The sequence below is a fragment of the Hyperolius riggenbachi genome, chromosome 2, assembly GCF_040937935.1.
Source record: "Hyperolius riggenbachi isolate aHypRig1 chromosome 2, aHypRig1.pri, whole genome shotgun sequence".
NCBI lineage: Eukaryota > Metazoa > Chordata > Amphibia > Anura > Hyperoliidae > Hyperolius > Hyperolius riggenbachi.
Genome location: NC_090647.1, coordinates 478,456,076 through 478,477,178, shown reverse-complemented (window position 1 = coordinate 478,477,178; position 21,103 = coordinate 478,456,076). Strand labels below are relative to the sequence as shown.

Genomic DNA, 21,103 nt, shown 5'->3' with positions numbered 1-21,103 from the left:
ATTAAACCTAGAACTATCCCATAAGAAGATTTTAGTATTTTCTTTTCCAGTCAGTTACTCAGCAAGACGGTGAACATTTTACCATGATTTAATCTGTCAAAAGGAGGAGCGATGTTCTTCTGTCATCTCTTAAAATAGATGCATTGGATTTTAAGTCCTGTAAATTATTTTTAGTATTATTTAGAATTTATTTAGTGCTGACCTCTTCCGCAGCGTTTTTACTCTGTACAGTTAGTCCCCATTTCACAAACAAAATAGGGGACTGTAGGTTCGTTCTTAACTTGAATCCATCTGTAAGAACACTGTTCCACCTCTGTCCACTGTGCCTTCTCTGTTTTTCCACTATGTCCCCTGTTCCTTTCAGTGTCCCAGCTGGGCCTCCACTGTGTCCTGCTTTTCCACCTCTGTTCTCTTGCACCTGCAGTGTCCCCCTTTGTTCCCCTGCGTTTACAGTGTCCCCTTCTGTGCCTCCAGTAGCCCCCAATGCCTCTTTTAGCTCCACTGTGTCTTCAGTATCCCCATCTATTCAACTTCTGACCTGTATGCCTCTTTTAGCTTCCTTGTGTCTTCTGTGCCACCCCTGTCCCCCTGTGCCTCCAGTGTCCCCCCTCTTTGTGTGCTGTCAGCTGTGCTAATACTTGTAGCAAATCCTAATTTCTAGAACATGCCTATAAATTGTATGAATCGGTATATATGGTTCGAGTACTGATGCACAGGATAAAATTGTAGAGTATATAGTTCTTCACATGGTTCATCTGACTGATAAGCTGGACATACACGTGCTGATTATTTTTTTTTTATTCCCCCCATCTGGTTCCATCACCTTTTCCACTTGAGGAGACGGGACAAGGATGTGGCCGTGCGAGAATTTGCAGCACGCTGCAGATTCTCGGATTGCTCCGCATAACCAGCACACAATGGAAACTGTTTCATTGTCATGCATTGGTTTCAGTTCGGCCGCGATGTGGCTATGTAGCTGCACCACACCGTGTGTAGTGGAAACGGGCCCATACTGGTACACACAGCTTGGTGAAAGCAATGTACAAATAGCAGACTCATCGCTAGGGCTTCTGCTTGAAGGGGTTCTTTGTGTGGATATTGTGCTCGTGCTTCCAGTGTGATTGCCACAGTCTGAAAGGAGCATAAATGAACTGTAAACCTAAAAATGTCCATGGGCTGATAACTCATTGTAGCACTACACCACTCATTTTCATGTCCCCCTATTCCCCTTGCTTTGGCAATGCCTGTATAAATATGTCGTGCCAGTAAAGCTTTTTTTTTTTTTTTTTTTTTTTTACTTGCCTGCTTTATGGCCTAGCCACGTGCACAGCTCAGCCTCTGCTTCTCTGCTTTTCAGGTGTGCTCAGATAGCCATTGCATCACTGCACACACAATGTGTCATCACCAACCATTTACCACCTATAAACACTCATACATGACTAAGCTGGGATTTAGCTGCAGCTAATTGTGAATTATAGTATGACCTTTGTAGGTCATTAAATAGTAACTATTGCAAATAAAATACTGAGGATTTCATTTTGTGAGTTAGAATATTTGTCTATTATTCTCTACGTATGTCCATGTTATAGATGCTCAGTAGGGAGACTCCCCTGGTCTTTCTATCAAGCACATACTGAGTAGTAGGTTTTGTTTTGCCTACAGTTTATGCAAGACTGGACAGGACAAATAACCTTTATATTACACTTTTCTCAGACTTAAAGCGCTTGGGCTGCTGTCACTAGGGCACACTCAGTAGGCAGTAGCAGTGTGGTGTTAGGGAGTCTAGCCCAAGGACTTAGGAGGTGGAGGACTTCACAGAGCATCAGCTGTTTATGTGGAATAAAAACATTTTCTAGGTGTTTAACTGTTGGAGACCCCCGAGGCGGCTTTATAAAATCTTAAGACACAGAGGCATGTCCTGTGCGCAATGACGTGCCTCTGTGTCATTCTGGACTGGACCCAACATCCATCCGCCCGTGCTCTGCTGTGTTTGTGGGTGAGGGAGGAAGACGATCTTGAAGAGGTGCATTTTGAGGGCTTGTTTGAAGTTGATGAAGGATGGGAAGAGCTTGATGGGTGGTGAAAGGCAGTTACAGAGAGTGGAGGCAGTTCTTGAGAAGTCCTGCAGTCTTGTATGGCAGTGGGAGATGTGGGAGGTGTTCAAGTGCAGGTCGTTGGTGGAGAAGAGAATTGGCGAGGTGTATGTCTGTGGATGAGTTCAGAAATGTAGGTCGGGCAGGTCTTGAGTACAGATTTGTAGGCGAGGAACAGAATTTTGAAGGTGATCCTGAAGCTGATTGAGAGTGGAGGGATTTACAGAGGGGAACTGTGGAGGGGAGACTGAGTAATAGTAAGAATGGATCAGAAGGCAGTTCTAGTAGTCGAGGTGGGAAATAAGGGCAGGAATAAGAAGTTTGGTGGTGTCCAGGGTCAGAAGGGGGTGGATGTTGGATATGTTGTGAAGGAGGAAGTTGCAGAATCATGTGACATTTTTGGATGTGGGTTGTAAAGGAGAGGAGAGGGTGATACCCAGGCAACAGGCTTGGAAGATAGGGTGGATGGTCGCGTTATAAACAGTGACATAAATATCATGAATCAGGAGCTCCGTTATGTCCAAGTTTAGCTTCAGGAATTTGGCGGACATCCAGGAGGAAATAGTTTAGAGGTAGGAGGAGACCTTGTCCATGGTGGTAGTGGAGAGCTAATAATTGAATCCCAGGTAGAAGATGACTTTGCCAATGGTGGAGGTGTACAGTAAGAACAGCAGGGGGCCAAGAACACAGCCCTGGGGTACACAATGGAGAAGAGGGGTGGGGGTGAAGGAGGAGATGTTGAAGCAGGTCTTGAAAGATTGAAGAGGTAGGTGGAACACCAGGCCAGGGCTAGGTCGTGGATGCCCATGGACGGCAGGTTATGGAGGAGAAAGGGGATGGGCAAGGTGTCAAATGCCAAGGAGAGGACAAAAAGCAGTAGGATGGAAGGTTTGCCTTCAGCTTTGACATCGGCGAGGTTGTTAATAAGATGGACTCTACAAAGTATGCACTCAACGTATATTCACTCAGTTTACCTTTATACTACATAGAATTGGTACAATTGTACAATCAAGAATCATTGATGGGCACCTTAAATCTTATCCCGCAATGCTTGTAGAATGAGTAATGAGCAGGTAGAGTGGCCAAATTACCAGGACAGAGGCTTTAAATCATCCCATCTTTTTATTAATACAAAATATGTTGGGCCTTTAAAATGAATATGTTGTTGCATCATGACTTTCTGCTTATTCGGTTTCCAGCTATGCAATAGCAGACAACTCGTACCGCTCGCTGCGCACGGAGAGGAAAGACCAATGCATCCTTATATCTGGTGAAAGCGGCTCTGGGAAGACAGAGGCCAGTAAGAAGGTTCTCCAGTACTATGCTGTGACGTGTCCCGCAAGTGATCAAGTGGAAACTGTGAAGGACAGGCTGCTGCAGTCCAATCCCGTCTTGGAGGTGAGAGAAAGGGATAAGCAAAGCAAACTTCCTGATAAGTAATAAAGAGCAAGCTGCTTCATTTTTCAGGTGCGATTGAAGGGTGTGGCTGCCTGTAAATATGTTCCCATTACCATGACGACACAGCATGTCGTTCGGCGTTCCCTCCTATTTGAAGATCTTGTGACTTGATAACATTTTTACAACAATCCATGCATCAGCAAAATATGCCTTTTATTGTCCTGTATGTTAGTTTCATATCTAATAGCTGTCTGTTATGCTGGGAATACACGTTAAGTTTTTACTTTAGATAGATGGGTTCGATAGATAAATTCCAACCTGTTGGATCTGGTCGATTCTACTTTCGTTTCGATTCTCCTCATTCAAGTGAATGTAATTGATAAGAAAAGATAAGGAATCGAGAGGGGAATCGAGCAGTGAATCGAGAGTAGAATCGATCGAAAGCGAAAACGACGGCAAAAACGAACGCAAAAACGCATCGTGTATTCCCAGCATTAAGGTGGCTGTTGAATAATATAATCTGATTTTCTTTTCAGGCTTTCGGCAATGCAAAGACCTTGCGTAACGATAATTCCAGTCGATTTGGGAAGTATATGGATGTGCAGTTTGATTATAAGGTTGGTAGTAATTGAAGAATCACTTGTTGATTTCAACAGATGGTTACATGGGACCTTTAGATTATTTTAACATATAATGTGTGTGTGTATATATGTATTTATATATATATACACACACACACACACACACACACACACACACACACACACACACACACACACACACACACACTCTTCAGAGCTCATAGTTAGCAGGGGCATGTGTGCCGGCTAAACGGGGGTCCCTTACCCCCCGAAATCCCCTCCGTGCAGCCGGGGATCTCTTCCGGATTGAGGCAGGGCTAACCGCGGCAGACCTGCCCAACGTGCGTCTGTCAGCGCGTATCTCCGCCTCTCCCCGCCCCTCTGTCTTCCTTCGCTGAGAGGGGCGGGGGAGAGGCGGCGATGCGCCGCTGATAGACGCGACTAGAGGCAGGGCTGCAGCCGTTAGCCCTGCCTCTAGAAGCAGAAAATGATTTTGCGGGGGGGTTGGGGGTGAAGGGACCCCCGTTTAGCCGCGGGATAGCGTGCCCCTGCTAACTATGAGCTCTGAAGCGAGAATTATTCTCACTTCAGTGTCTCTTTAAATAAGTCATGCATTGTACTGTCCACTTGTTGATATCAGTGACTTTTTAAATACTAAATAAAGAGAAAACTGTTCCAGGCATTTTCCATCTTTACTGCCTCTAACTGAAGCCAATCCTGATGTCCTTTCCTCCCATACATTTTTTTACCTCCTGCTTGAAATAGTGTATGCATTGTCAGCCCTCCTTCCCACTGAGCTCTGTAGGAACTGCACTCAGTTATATCTAGTTATAACTAGTCATATCTAGCTTGCTGTGTAGCATAGAATAGATTGTATTTCAGCAGCTTCTGCTGAGGGGTGAAATGTATTTCCCTTCATAGCCTCAGGTCACACTGAACTGCCCTCAGCCAATCAGTGAAGAGCAGGAATGTGGGAGGGGAGATAACTAGCTTCCCTCTTCCCGAAAATGTACCAGAAAGAAGCCTGGCTGACTGAGGAAAGATTACAGCAGAAACATTTATGATTATATTGGAATGCTTGCAACGCAGGGTCAGGATGTAGACTACATGATAAACAGTCGTGTGTAAATGGAATTTCATACACATGCTGATAATAGTGGCAGATTTAAACGCCTTTAGGCCTCTTGCACACTACATGCGATTCCAATTTCCGATTTTTAATCGGCACTGCATGCTGAGTTTTTTCTGCGTCTTTCTTTAGATAGCATCCAGGGAAAATCTGAATCGCAAATCGGATTGGCAGTGTGCAGGGGGCCTTAATCTTCTAGTGTTCTGTTGATCCCAACTTATCCAATCAGTTATAGTTAAATTTATCAGTGAGCACATTGGGCAAGTGCCTAAAGGCACAAATAGTGGTGTGAGTGGTGGCATATTACTTTAAAGAGTAACTGTCAGGCTGCAAAAGCTAATTTAAACCTCTATTCTCCTGTGTTAAACAGTTTGGAAGGAAGCCAAAAAGGCAATACGGCAGTTAAAAATCTCTCTTACTTTAGATGTTTGCTGACAGCAAGGCTCCGTATTCCCAGGCTCCTAAGGAGGACGCAAGCCGAATAACAGATACTGCAAAGCATTCTGGGGCCCTCCCCTGGCTGCTAGTGAGGCTCAAGTTTCAACAGCATGTAACAGTCTAGCTCACAGCACTAATAAATCTCGGGCAGAGTACACTGCAGGAGTCCGCTATTGTTCCTAGCCACATGGCTAATTAATATTCACTGCACAGTAGTGTTATTCATTACCAGCGTTTGTGAGAGTGGAATCAGGAAGCAGGCAGGACATGACGACACATTTGGCTTCATAGGAGACAGACAAACATGGAACCTGCCATGAGCTGTCAGGAGCATCATTCTCTGCAAATACTATATAAAAATTATGTGAAGTACAAACATGGACAGTGAAATGCATATGTAATGTAAGTACAGCCAATCTTTAGCTACTGATATATGTGTTTATTTTCTCTGAGACCTTATACCTAACAGCTCCTTTTTAAAGTGGGCTTAAACTTCCTAAATTTAAATATAAGCACCTATCCTTAGATACATAAAAGAACATCTGAAAGTATCCCGTGTGTAAAAGAAAATAAAAATTCAGTTCAGAAAGTAGCACAAGTTCGTACTGTTGAGATAATCTACAAATGTAATCATTGCTGGCCAAGTTGCCTAGTGTGAAAGAGCGCTCGTCAGTTTTTTTTCAGTGCATTTTCTGCACAGGAAAACTGCAACTGATGTTAATCTGGGCTAGTTCACACTTGCATGAGTTTTTCACATACAGAAAAGCAATTGAGAGCAATGCAAAACTGCCAGACAACTCATGCAGAAAAACTGACGCACAGAAAAACTGATGAGTGGAGACAGTGTGAGCAGCAGCATGGAAAAAACAGTGCACAATGGTAGGACTGCTCTACTGGTGTGAAGAGGTGCTTGGTGTTAGAATGGTGTGCCCCTTTCATGCAGGAGGCTGAAGGCGAAGTATTCACCTCCTGTCAGCTGCTTCTATGTACCAGCTGGGGGCAGACCTGCTCAAACACATGTGCCTTCTTGCTGCCAGGTAACCTGCTCTGTATGTCAATTGCTGACATGCATGTGGTTACAAATGCAGCATTAGTTTGCAACTGGAAGGCGCTAGATGACAAGCAGATGGAAGGCTGAACTGCCTGCCAAGCATGCAGTTAAGCCTCCCATGTGAATGGCCTGACTGAGCATGTATCTGTGTACAATGTGGTGTAATGTTGATTTCACAAAAGCTAAATGATCTTGATAATCCTCTTGCTCCTCTTTGGAACGCTCAAGCAGCTGACTGTAAATTATAATACACACACGCTAATGTTTGGAGCAGATGTCAAAATACTATAACATCAAGAAAGGTAAAACTTTCCCTTGAACTTTCCTCTGTGTACGAGCTACATAGAAAACTCTTGAGGCCAGAAATGAAGAGGATTTTGCAGTTCAGAGACAATTCAGTAAACCAAAACACCTGTGAACAAATACAAAAGCTCTCTATAAACTGTGGAGCGCGCATGTGGCCTCTGTTTATGAGCGTCTTCTGGCACAGATGGAGCAAAGCTGTAGCTGATCGTTATGTTGCCTCAGAGACCATAGGTGTCATAGTTTAGCCACAGCTGCTCTGCACACCATTCTTACCACTGCTTAAATAGAAGCCAGATCCTCATAGTGCATTCATGTAGAAAGGTATTGGATGGATCAAATAACTCATTTTTACTTGGAAGTGACACGGAAACTGTAAAAAGCTGCTTTCGTTGCACATATTGGGTAAACCACAGACTGCTGTTTAGGCACACGCTGAATCTGCAAGAAATCGGTGCTGTGGATTGGCCAATTCACGCTGAAATCTTACTAAAAATCTGTTCCTAGTGTGTGGCACAGAACAGATTATATTTGATCTGACGGCTATCTATCTGATCTCTACAAGTGTATGGCCACCTTTTAAGCTATGACACAGAAGAGCAGAAAGATATGCCTGGTGTGAAGCTTATCTTTGAAAAACTGTAGAATCTGCCTGAAAACAATACATCAGGTCAATAAGATACCTGTTGGCTGTGGGCTTCTATAGTTGGACTAGTTGAAGATCGCACAGACTGTGTCCTGTTTAAAAGGGTGTCTGCTATGCGAATTGGGGCTACAAATAGCGGAAGCAAATTAGACACATACATGAAGGGGGGGGGGGGGGGGCGCTAACAATGGTTAGGTGTGGGAGACTAAGGTTAGTTGTCCTCCAGAGAGGGCTATGGGTTAGGCACCACCAGGAGGGGGGGGGGGGGGGACATAAGTGTTGTGTTGGTTACCAACAGAGCAGGATCCTGTGTGAGAAGAGGGAGAAATTAGATCACAGTAACGCATCAGTAAATATTACCAATATTTTACTATATGGATGAAGTAGTAGTATATCGGTAAATTTACTGATATTCTACGACCGCTATCCTGTCCCATTTTAAACAGGCACATCTATAAAATCTATGCCTCCATAATTGCCTGCCAGTGCCCATACATTTAAAGCTAGCTACCTGATTCTATCTGAACAATTCAGCAGTCCTATAAGGACCTTTCTGTATTTTCCTTTCTTTAGTCTCTGATTGGCTGACTCTTGTTCGTTTTTTTTTTTGTTTTTTTTTAAGGGGGCGCCGGTGGGTGGACACATTCTCAACTATCTCTTGGAAAAGTCCCGTGTGGTACATCAGAACCATGGAGAAAGAAACTTCCATATATTCTACCAGCTTCTCGAGGGTGGTGAAGAGGATCTGCTGCGCAGGCTGGGCCTGGACAAAAATGCCCAAAACTACCAGTACCTGATCAAGGTGAGGCATTCATGTTTGTTTATATCTCTGCTCGCATTATTAAGACTGTCATTACAAGACTATTCTAAAGCCCAACTCCACACGTAGATGTTTTTCTAAATTTTTTGTGCTAGAACTTGTTCTGTATTGATTAACTACTTAATTAGCTCATGTCCATTAATTCACTTTTCAAATACCTGATCAGGATCACAGGCACTGGGCTCTTCCTGCACCACAGACTGTCAGTGCTATAGACAGGAGTCTTCTCGGAGTTAGACTGTGCATGCTGCCTTGCAGTCTGAACAGCTTTAGTACAAGCAGCAACACTACCCACACACTGCAAAACTCTCCCTCATTCTAACTACTCCTGATCAAAAATTTTTAGCTGGCTATTGAGCTATTAGAGGTTTTTTTATAGACTTGTGCCTGAAGATGGCCTTTAAAGGAATCCAGAAGTTCGAGGAATATGGAGAATGCCATCCTCATTCACTAATAGACAATGCCAGTTGCCCGACTTGTGCACTGATGCTCTGTCTCTAGTACTTTGTCACTGACCCAGAATGAGCATGCAGATCAGATGCTCTGACACTTCTCTTACTCTACTGGCTGCATGCTTGTTGCGGGTGTGTGACTCAAAAACAACTAAAGCTTAAAGGGACTCAGAGTTCCCCTTCAGCCCTATCCGCTCCGATCGCTCCCACGCCACCGTCCTCCGCTGCCCGCAGCTTTGGGAACCGAGTCCCGTCACTGACATCAGTCGTGGCCAGCTATGCAGGAAAAGATACGTAAAGGGTGCACTTCTCTTACGCCAGACTGGCTCTGACTGACGTAAGTGACAGGACCCGGTTCCCAAAGCTGCGGGCAGTGGAGGACGGTGGCATGGGAGCGATCGGAGCGGATGGGGCTGGAGGAGGCCCCAGGTATGTATAAAATCTTTTTAATCTTAGAGCTCTGGTACTCTTCAAAGCTCAGCATGACAGCCAGGCAGCTGACATTTTTTATCAGGAATAAAGATTGTAGCCTCTTTTCCTTTTACTTCAGGTTTGCTTTAACCACTTGAGGACCACAGTCTTTTCGCCCCTTAAGGACCAGAGCCTTTTTCTCCATTCAGACCACTGCAGCTTTCATGGTTTATTGCTCGGTCATACAACCTACCACCTAAATGAATTTTACCTCCTTTTCTTGGTGCTATTTGATTGCTGCTGCGAGTTTTACTTTTTATTATATTCATCAAAAAAGACATGAATTTTGTCAAAAAATTACTTTTTTAACTTTCTGTGCTGACATTTTTCAAATAAAGTAAAATTTCCTATACATTTGAAAGTTATTCTGATACTTGTCTTTGATAAAAAAAAAAACAAAAAAACATTCAGTGTATATTTATTAGATTGGGTAAAAGTTATAGCGTTTACAAACTATGGTGCCAAAAGTTATTATTATGAAGCATCTCTGACTTTTCTGACCCCCTGTCATGTTTCATGAGGTGCTAAAATTCCAGGATAGTATAAATACCCCCCAAATGACCCCATTTTGGAAAGAAGACATCCCAAAGTATTCACTGAGAGGCATGGTGAGTTCATAGAAGAATTTATTTTTTGTCACAAGTTAGCGGAAAATGACACTTTGTGACAAAAAAAATTTTTTTCCATTTCTTCTAACTTGCGACAAAAAAAAAAAAATGAAATCTGCAACAGACTCATTATGCTCCTCTCTGAATACCTTGAAGTGTCTACTTTCCAAAATGGGGTCATTTGTGGGGTGTTCACTGTCCTGGCATTTTGGGGGGTGCCTAATTGTAAGCACCCCTGTAAAGCCTAAAGATGCTCATTGGACTTTGGGCCCCTTAGCGCAGTTAGGCTGCAAAAAAGTGCCACACATGTGGTATTGCCGTACTCAGGAGACGTAGTATAATGTGTTTTGGGGTGTATTTTTACACATACCCATGCTGGGTGGGAGAAATATCTCTGTAAATGACAATTTTTTGATTTCTCCCACTCAGCATGGGTATGTGTAAAAATACACCCCAAAACACATTATGTTTACACATACCTATGCTGGGTGGGAGAAATCTCTCTGTAAATGGACAACTGTGTGTAAAAAAAAAAATATATAAGATATTTCTCCCACCCAGCATGGGTATGTGTAAAAATACACCACAAAACACATTCTACTACTTCTCCTGAGTACGGCGGTATGGTATGGTGGTATGGTGAGTTCATAGATTTTTTTTTTTGTCACAAGTTTGTGAAAAAAAAACAATTAAAATCAATTTCCGCTAACTTGTGACAAAAAAAAATCTATGAACTCCCCATACTCCTAACAGAATACCTTGGGGTGTCTTCTTTCTAAAATGGTGTCATTTGTGGGGTTCCTATACTGCCCTGGCATTTTAGGGGCCCTAAACCGTGAGGAGTAGTCTTGAAACCAAATGTCGCAAAATGACCTGTGAAATTCATTGGACTTTGGGCCCCTTAGCGCACTTAGGGTGCAAAAAAGTGCCACACATGTGGTACCGCCGTACTCAGGAGAAGTAGTATAATGTGTTTTGTGGTGTATTTTTACACATACCCATGCTGGGTGGGAGAAATATCATATTTTATATTTTTTTTTTTACACACAATTGTCCATTTACAGAGAGATTTCTCCCACCCAGCATGGGTATGTGTAAAAATACACCACAAAACACATTATACTACTTCTCCTGAGTACGGCGATACCACATGTGACACTTTTTTGCAGCCTAGGTGCGCTAAGGGGCCCAACGTCCTATTCACAGGTCATTTTGAGGCATTGAACTCCCCACGGAGACTACTCCTCACGGTTTAGGGCCCCTAAAATGCCAGGGCAGTATAGGTACCCCACAAGTGACCCCATTTTAGAAAGAAGACACCCCAAGGTATTCTGTTAGGTGTATGGTGAGTTCATAGAAGATTTTATTTTTTGTCACAAGTTAGTGAAAAATGACACTTTGTGAAAAAAACAATAAAAATCAATTTCCGCTAACTTTTGACAAAAAATAAGATCTTCTATGAACTCGTCATACACCTAACAGAATACCTTGAGGTGTTTTTTTTTCTTAAATGGGGTCACTTGTGGGGTTCCTATACTGCCCTGGCATTTTTACAGGCCCAAAACCGTGAGTAGTCTGGAAACCAAATGTCTCAAAATGACTGTTCAGGGGTATAAGCATCTGCAAATTTTGATGACAGGTGGTCTATGAGGGGGCAAATTTTGTGGAATCGGTCATAAGCAGGGTGGCCTCTTAGATGACAGGTTGTATTGGGCCTGATCTGATGGATAGGAGTGCTAGGGGGGTGACAGGAGGTGATTGATGGGTGTCTCAGGGGGTGGTTAGAGGGGAAAATAGATGCAATCAATGCACTCGGGAGGTGATCGGAAGGGGGTCTGAGGGGGATCTGAGGGTTTGGCCGAGTGATCAGGAGCCCACACGGGGCAAATTAGGGCCTGATCTGATGGGTAGGTGTGCTAGGGGGTGACAGGAAGGGATTGATGGGTGTCTCCAGGTGTGATTAGAGGGAGAAATAGATGCAAGCAATGCACTGGCGAGGTGATCAGGGCTGGGGTCTGAGGGTGTGGGCGGGTGATTGGGTGCCCTAGGGGCAGATAGGGGTCTAATCTGATTGGTAGCAGTGACAAGGGGCTGATTGATGGGTGATCAGTGGGTGATTAGATGGCAGAACAGATGTAAACAATTCACTTTGGAGGTGATCTGAGGGTAGGTCTGGGGCAATCTGATGGTGTGGGAGGGTGATCAGATGGCCGTAAGAGGCAGGTTAGGGTCTGATAAGTGGCAGTGACAGGTGGTGAATGACGGGTGATTACAGGGGAGAATAGATGTACACAGGGGGGGGAGGTCTGGGGTTGTTCTGAGGGTGTGGGTGGGTGATTGGGTGCCCTAGGTGCAGATAGGGGTCTAATCTGATGGGTAGCAGTGACAGGGGGTGATAGGGGGTGATTGATGGGTGATTGATGGGTAATTAGTGGTTGTTTAGAGGAGGGAACAGATGTAAACCATGCACTTAGGAGGTGATCTGACGGCGGGTCTGCAGGCAATCTGATGGTGTGGGTGGGTGATCAGATTGCCCGCAAGGGGCAGGTTAGGAGCTGATTGATGGGTGGCAGTGACGGGGTGATTGATGGGTGGCAGTGACAGGGGGTGATTGATGGGTGGCAGTGACAGGGGGTGATTGATGGGTGGCAGTGACAGGGGGTGATTGATGGGTGATTGACAGGTGATCAGTGGGTTATTACAGGGAAGAACAGATGTAAATAATGCACTGGCGAATTGATAAGGGGGGCTGAGGGCAATCTGAGCGTGTGGGCGGGTGATTGGGTGCCCGCAAGGGGCAGATTAGGGTCTAATCTGATGGGTAACAGTGACAGGTGATGATAGGGTGTGATTGATGGGTAATTAGTGGGTGTTTAGAGGAGAGAATAGATGTAAACAATGCACTTGGGAGGTGATCTGACGTCGGATTCGGGGCTGATTGATGGGTGGCAGTGACAGGGGGTGATTGATGAATGATTGACAGGTGATTGACGGGTGATCAGTGGGTTATTACAGGGGGGATAGAGGCATACAGTACACTGGGGGGGGGGGGGGGGTCTGGGGAGAATCTGAGGGGTGGGGGCTGATCAGGAGGGAGCAGGGGGCAGTTTAGGGTTAAAAAAAAATAGCGTTGACAGATAGTGACAGGGAGTGATTGATGGGTGTCTAGGGGGGTGATTGGGTGAAAACAGTGGTCTGGGGGGTGGGCAGAGGGGGGGTCTGAGGGGTGCTGTGGGCGATCAGGGGGGGGGGGAAGATCAGTGTGCTTGGGTGCAGACTAGGGTGGCTGCAGCCTGCCCTGGTGGTCCCTCGGACACTGGGACCACCAGGGCAGGAGGCAGCCTTTATAATAGGCTTTGTATACATTACAAAGCCTATTATACCTATTACATGCGGCGATCCGGGTGCTAGTAACCCGCCGGTGGGTTACAGCGTGAGGGGGCGGAGCCTGTCGCCGGCGGCTGATCGCGTCACGAATGACGCGATCGCCGCATAACCACGCCCGCCGCCACCGCCGATGGGCGTATTGCAGTCGTTTGGACCTAGCCCTTGCCGCCGCCCATCGGCTTAAGGCGGTCGGCAAGTGGTTAATACTGTCTGTGTAATACGCAGCTTACGAATTACAAAATGTTACGTGTGGCCGAAAACGTACACATGTACCGCAGCAAAGATGCTCCTTGCTTGATCTTTTTGTGATTACAACCATCTTCAACAGATTTATAAACCGTACTGTATGTTGCAGAAAAGTTTATCAGTCATACTCGTCTAAGAGGTGGTGAAGGGGTGCGATTTCTGAGCAGTGAGGAAACGTTTATGAATCCAACTGCAGTGTTATGCATTACCTCATCCTGTTATTGTGCTGCCAACTGTACAACAAAAGTATCTCCTCTTCTGTTACCATGGGGTGACTCAGAACCGCTAGCAAAGTATAGGGAACTAAGAGACCAAAAAGCCTTCTTTCTTAAAGCAGTAGGATTAGCTATACTATGCCAAGAAAGAAAAAACTCATCTATATATATATATATATATATATATATATATATATATATATATATATATATATATATATATATATATATATATATATATATATATATATATATACACATATATATATCTCACAAGTATTGTACTGTCCACGTTTTGATTTCAGTGAATGTTATATAGTAATTAAAGAGAATTCTGTTCCTGGTGGGAACCATATGTTTTGCCCACAGTTTGGGCTAAATCCTGATGTCATTTCTGCCCTTTACTTTTTTTCTTTTCTCCCCCAATCGCTGAGTCACCTCAGCCTTGCTTGTAAAAACAAGTGAGCAGGGAATCGTGTTTCAGATAGGCAGCTAAGCAGGGGAATAATAGGAGGAATATATTATAGATGAAAAGAACCCCCAGCATGCAACTGTGTGGCACTGAATACTAAAGGCCAGTGCTCCTTAAAGGAGCCTAAACAAACATACTGTCATCAAGTTACATTAGTTATGTTAATTAGAATAGATAGGTAATATAAACTCTTTCCCACCCTGTTTTAAAAGAACAGGCAAATGTTTGTGATTCATGGGGGCAGCCATCTTTTACAGTTCCAACTGTCCTGTGTCCTGATCACCCCTCCCAGCTGCACACACTAGGCTTCGAATGTCAAATTCAAAATGTAAAAAAAAAAAAAATTGCACCAAAACAGCAGAACGAGAACAACACAATCAGAAATCCCATCATGCTTTGCACAGCATCAGGGGAAAAAAGCCCGGGTAGTTTTCTTCTGTGCAGCTAAAAATGAGGCTTGTATAAGAGAAACAAAGTTCTGATGCTGTGAAACTGTTAAAGAAACACCAAGCCTTTTCATGCTGTAATATGTACGAACAGAGGTGCCAAGCAGAGTAAAACAATGTTCTAAAAATGATAAAAAGAGGGAAGTCGAGGTGGACTTACCTCTCTCTGGTAGTGGACATATACTCAAATGCAGAGTAAAAAATATACAATTTATTCACAGCTCCATAAAATCGCAATGCGTTTCGCGGTCAACAATCCCGCTTCATCAGACAGTACAGGAGCATATAAAACTGGTTCAGGTCCATAAAGCGTGTGAGCGCCGCTATGCTCCTGTACTGCCTGATGAAGTGGAATTGTTGACCGCGAAACGCGTTGCGATTTTATGGAGCTGTGAATAAATTGTATATTTTTTACTCTGCATTTGAGTATATGTCCACTACCAGAGGGAGGTAAGTCCACCTCGACTTCCCTCTTTTTATCATTTTTAGAACATTGTTTTACTCTGCTTGGCGCCTCTGTTCGTACATATTACAACACGATTAAGTCCACCCCTGGTGGAGGGGTTCTTTTCCCATTTTCCTATCTACAGAGAGCGCCTTTTATACCTGAGTGGGGTCATGTACTAATACTCCCCACCTGCCTGTCAAGTGGTTACCTGATAGTAACCCACCTTTGTGAGTATAAGAACCTTTGACATTACATTATATATTGAGCTTACCAGACAATATTGCACTATTGGGCTCTTGGTGTCCTCTGTTTTGTTTTTACCAAGCCTTTTCAGTGCTGCTGAGTAGATTTTTAGTCCGGAGGTTCACTTTAAGTATGTGATAACTCCAAATCATAACGGCAAAAAAAGTTTTGCAAGTTTTGAATGCAGGATTACCACCTTTATCACTTACTGTATTTTTTGGACTATAAGACTCACTTTTTCTCCCCCAAAAGTGGCAGCAAAAAGTCACTGCGTCTTATAGTCCAAATGCAGGGAGTTCCTGACTTGTGAACGCCTGCCAATATGAACCTCCAACCCACCGCAATGTCGGGGACTCCCTGTTCTGTGCCCATGCAGAGGAGGACACGGGGGGCAAACGGAGGACAAAGGGAGACACAAAGGGGCATAGAGGAGGACACAAGGAGGACACAAAGGGGCATAGAGGAGGACACAAGGGGGACACAAAGGGGCATAGAGGAGGACATAGGAGGACACAAAGGACACAAGGGGGACAGAGGAGGACACAGGGAGACACAAGAGGTACAAGGGGGCATGAGGTACAAAGGAGGCATAATCCACACGTTTCCCCTACACCATGGATGCACCAGGTTTAGTATATATTTTCTTCCCCTGGTTTTTGTCCTCTAAACCTAGGTGCGTCTTATGGTCAGGAGCGTCTTATAGTCCGAAAAATACGGTAATACACTCAGACCAGTTGCTGTTGAAATTAGATTTTTATGGTGACAATCCCGCTTTAAAAGTAATGCTCGGAGTAAGTAGCCTTTTTAAAGCAGAAGGTATTTGCTATATTTCAGCTTTTAAGTGAGCATCTGTGGTTTCTCATGATGCATCACTGCTGAATATGCAAATTATCTCTCTGCCGCTGAAGCCAGGAACCCATCCAGAACTGCTGGTGTATTGTGAGCCTATAGCTCAGCCATGCGCCAACTCGGCCCTCCAGCTGTTACGGAACTACAAGTCCCACAATGCATTTGCCTTTATGAGTCATGACTGTGGCTGTCAGACTCCTGCAATGCATTGTGGGACTTGTAGTTCCTTAACAGCTGGAGGGCCAAGTTTGCCCATGCCTGCTATAGCTGATACATTTTACAGAGCCACATCAACCCAACATGCAGACGGCCTGTTGTGATCGATCCTATTGTTACCAGACAGCAGTAATCGCAATGCATTCACCAGTACAGCCAATTGAATTTACCGTTTATTGCTCTGCATAGGCTTTTTACGAAAACCCATCATCAAGAAAATTATTAATTTAATTCTCCTTCCGCATAACTGCCAAGTGCACCTCTTGCCATTACTCTCCATGTCAGTTTCCAGTACCTATTGAAAGCAGCTGACAACTGCTTTCAAAATATCAGCTTTTTATTACACCTTGGCAATGCTGAGCACACCTGCAGACTGCCTTCTCAATCCTTCACCCCTCCTCCAGATTAGTGGGGCATCTCAACAAACTCCTTTAGCAATCTCTCCAGCAGAAAAGAAAGACGCACAGTTTATAGCTGACAGAAAGGCACAGTGCTGGCGGTAATTAAATAGGTGCACAGTAGAATAATATACTGGATAATCTGTTTTGTATTGTGAACACTGTGACAGATGGTGACAGTGAAAAACTGGTAAAGGTTAATCTAAGAACATTTACAGCTGTTTGAACTGCCACTCCCTCTGCACTGTGTGTGTGTGTGTGTGTGTGTGTGTGTGTGTGTGTGTGTGTGTGTGTGTGTGTGTGTGTGTGTGTGTGTGTGTGTGTGTGTGTGTGTGTGTGTGTGTGTGTGTGTGTAAGTACAATTCTCTTGTCAGTATAATGCCTGTCCTAAGCATTCAGCCCCCACTCCTACCTTTTATACTCCTGATTTGGGGAAGTACCCTGTGGTTAAACTGTATTGGAAGCAAGTGGTCCATTTTCTCCATGACATTAAGTCCCATCTACACCATACAAATTTTTTTGTGCGATTCAATCCGACATGTCCGATCGAGGTTCGATTCATTTTGCCATTGTTCTGCAATAGCAAAATTTAATCGAATCCCAACTGGACATGTCAGATTGAATCGAATTGATATATCTAATCGCACATTAAATTGTTTGGTGTAGATAGGGCTTTAGATCCCTTTTATGCCTATTAGGATTTATACACATTGGGCATTAGTCACAAAGCTTTTTCACCTGTGGTCATCTGCTTTCACCTTATCTATGTTACTTTTTGCAGCTCCTAAAGAGCAAAAATATAATTAAGGTAAGAACAGTAATATTGAAATGAAATTAATCAGGAACAACTTACTTTGAGTGATTGTTTTGCTTGTAAATGTGCTGAAAGGTTATTATCACAAGCAAACATTAATTTGTATACCGTATATACTCGGCTATAAGTCGAGAAATTTAGGACTGACTCAAAGTATAAAAGTGGGGGGGGGGGGACTTATATACGAGTAGTCCTAAATTTCCCAACTCATAGCCAATATACCAGTGTCTTTTTAACTCCCCCCCTCCCTCCCACCCACCATCATCCAGAGGGAGCCGTCTGTATCAATTTCCTACTTGCACCTGTGCAAAGCGATTTCCGTGTCAGAAGCCGTCACCCCCATCAGCGTGCGCTGTGTCCTCTCTTCTCCCTTCACTCGCGCTGACCTCCGTGCTGTAGCGTAGCCCCGCCTCCCGATGTCAGAAGACGGAAGCTATGCTAAAGCACGGAGGTCAGCGCGAGTGAAGGGAGAAGAGATAAAGCAGCACACGTGATGGGGGTGATGGCTTCTGCTGCGGGAATCACTTTGCACGGCATTAAACAGCGCAAGTAGGAAATGGATACAAATGGCTCCTTTTGGATGATGGTGGGTGGGAGGGAGGAGGGATTACACAGCGCAAGTAGGAACTTGATACAGACTGCTCCCTTTGGGTGATGGTGGGTGGGTGGGAGGGAGGGGGAAATTACAGGCAGCAAGTGTTGTGGTGATGGTGGGAGGGAGGGGGGAATTAAGGGCAGCAAGTGTTTGGGTGATGGTGGGAGGTGAGGGGTGAAATGGAGACAGGTGCTCCCTATGGGTGATGGTGGGTGGGAGAGAGGGGGTAATTACAGGCAGCATGGGTATGGGGGAGTTGCAGGCAGCATGCATTTGGGATATGGAGTTACAGGCAGAAGGTTAATGACTGAATGTGTGCTTGAAGAGTTATTTACTGTACTTGGGGGCCAGGAGGGTATAATGACTACAATGTTGTATGAAATTCATCCATTTACCCATCCTGGTCCTCGAGTGCAGCCATTAACTTTGCTGGATAGACTTATACCTGAGTAATTGAAAAATTCCAGCTAATGAGGGTCAAATATTGGGGTCGACTTATACACGGGGTCGACTTGTATCCGAGTATATACGGTAAGTCCATTTTACAGTTGCTACTTTTTAAAGGTTTTTGGGTGTTTTGTTTAAATTGAGATACACGAGATCACACACACAAACTATTTTTCTTGGATGCTTATTTTGCATGGAATCTAAACAGGGCCATTGAAATACATTGCTATGCAAATTAATGTGCTGAAAAACACATTTTGCACCTAGTGGAAACAGCCTCTAAAATGAAAATATGCAGTTTGCAATGTCATGTAGCAGCATTAATCCAAGCATCCTGTAGGGCTAAACTGAAGGGATTGCTTATTTCTTAACATAGTAGGGATTTGTAATAACTACCATATTTAAGAGTGAATGTTGTGATTACAACTGGTTTATAGTAGTTGTTTTAGACGATGGTTTCCTTAGCTCAAGTCCTCAGTTGCTCCCACAGCAGGGTCATGTTTTCAGTTCCCTGAAAGAAGCTGTGATAGTCACGGAACCAGCCATCCTTTCTAACTTCCTGTGCAAGGTTAACGAAACCCTGAAAACGGGCTCAGGGGTACTTGAGGCCTGGTTGTCATTTTGCAGCTCAGCTATTTCCTCTGGACCTTGTCATGCAGCTTGTGTAAACTGTGACCTCTCTGTTTTCTTTCAGGGTCAATGTGCCAGGGTTAGCTCCATCAATGACAAAAATGACTGGAAAACTGTCAGACGGGCTTTGTCAGTTATTAACTTCAACGATGATGATGTAGAGGTGAGTGCAGCACTGTGTTAAAATGGACCTGAACTCTTGCACTGGACAGAAGAAAAACATAAAAATGCACCCTGTATGTACTTAGACAGCTTATCCTGACCAATCCCCCCTCATCTGTGATTAAGCACAAGTTCTAATTTGATCCCTTAGCTGTGTCAGCTGACTGCCACCGTAGAGAGCTCATTTGTAAACACAGGATGTTAGCCCTATGTCTGCTTCCATGAGAGCAGGAAGTAGACAACCTGCAGATTTATTGCAGGAATTGTATCAGCTGTAATAAAGAAATTTTTTTTCTTTAAAGTGTATTAAAGAGAACCCGAGGTGTGTTTAAAGAATGTTATCTGCATACAGAGGCTGGATCTGCCTATACAGCCCAGCCTCTGTTGCTATCCCAAACCCCCCTAAGGTCCCCCTGCACTCTGCAATCCCCCATAAATCACAGCCGTGCTGTGAGGCTGTGTTTACATCTGTAGTGTCAGTCTCGGCTGCTCCCCCGCCTCCTGCATAGCTCCGGTCCCTGCCCCCATCCCTTCCCTCCAATCAGCAGGGAGGGAAGGGATGCAGGGGGGGACCGGAGTTCTGCAGGAGGCGGGGAGAGCAGCAGACTGACACTATAGAGATAAACACAGCCAGCTCTGACAAGCTGTTTGTCAGCAGCGTGGCTGTGATTTATGAGGGATTGCAGAGTGCAGGGGGGACCTTAGGGGGGTTTGGGGATAGCAACAGAGGCTGGGCTGTATAGGCAGATCCTGCCTCTGTATGCAGATAACATTCTTCAAACCCACCTCGGGTTCTCTTTAAGCTGTTGCTTATGTTTTAGAGCTGAGATGAAGTTCTGAGTTCAGGTCCGCTTTCCGTTTTGTAGGATCGGATTTGATATATGGATTATGCTGTTCACATTATAATGAACAGTGAAGCGGGTATAAGTGATATTTTGAGCAGGAATCTTATTACACATATATGAAATGTCACCTTTTTTTGCTTCAGGAATTGTTGAGCATTGTAGCCAGCGTTCTGCATCTGGGGAACGTGCAGTTTGCCACAGATGAGCACGGACATGCTCAGGTCACAACAGAAAATCAGATTAAATACCTCGCCAGGGTAAGTATTTGGCTCCCTGCACACTGCAAATCCGTTTTCCGATTCCGATTCCGATTCCGTTTCCGATTCCGATTCCGATTCCGTTTCCGATTTTCCTTGAATACATTCAACAGAAAAACGGATCAAAAAACGCAGCATGCAGTTAAGATTAAAAATCTGAATCGGAATCGGATGTAAAAACAGATTAAAAATCTGAATCTGAATCTGATTTGCTTGCAGTGTGCAAGAGGCCTTTCTGTGTTTTTACTTCACATGTTCCTGTGCTGTGGGGCCTTTGCCAAAGTCTTCCCATTCAAGCCTGGAGCTTTATATAGGAAGTCCTAAAGAAATGATTTATTAACATTACCTACCAGTATGAAAAAAATGTAAATGCACAGATCAGTATGTATGACTGAGATACCTTAACAGAATGAGATGTGTTTTAGCTTTGAATCATTATTCAA

General features: G+C 44.3%; 1 protein-coding gene across 6 annotated transcripts in view; it reads left to right on the top strand.

The window, feature by feature from the left end:
* The window catches only part of MYO1C (myosin IC), a 236,580-nt gene that overhangs the window by 135,756 nt on the left and 79,721 nt on the right, over positions 1 to 21,103 (top strand). For all 6 annotated transcript variants that reach the window (XM_068270286.1, XM_068270282.1, XM_068270280.1 and 3 more), the window contains exons 4-8: positions 3,293 to 3,491; positions 4,028 to 4,108; positions 8,262 to 8,441; positions 19,461 to 19,559; positions 20,547 to 20,660. In XM_068270286.1, the coding sequence (XP_068126387.1) occupies positions 3,293 to 3,491; positions 4,028 to 4,108; positions 8,262 to 8,441; positions 19,461 to 19,559; positions 20,547 to 20,660 (673 nt within the window). The remainder of the gene's footprint in view (positions 1 to 3,292; positions 3,492 to 4,027; positions 4,109 to 8,261; positions 8,442 to 19,460; positions 19,560 to 20,546; positions 20,661 to 21,103) is intronic.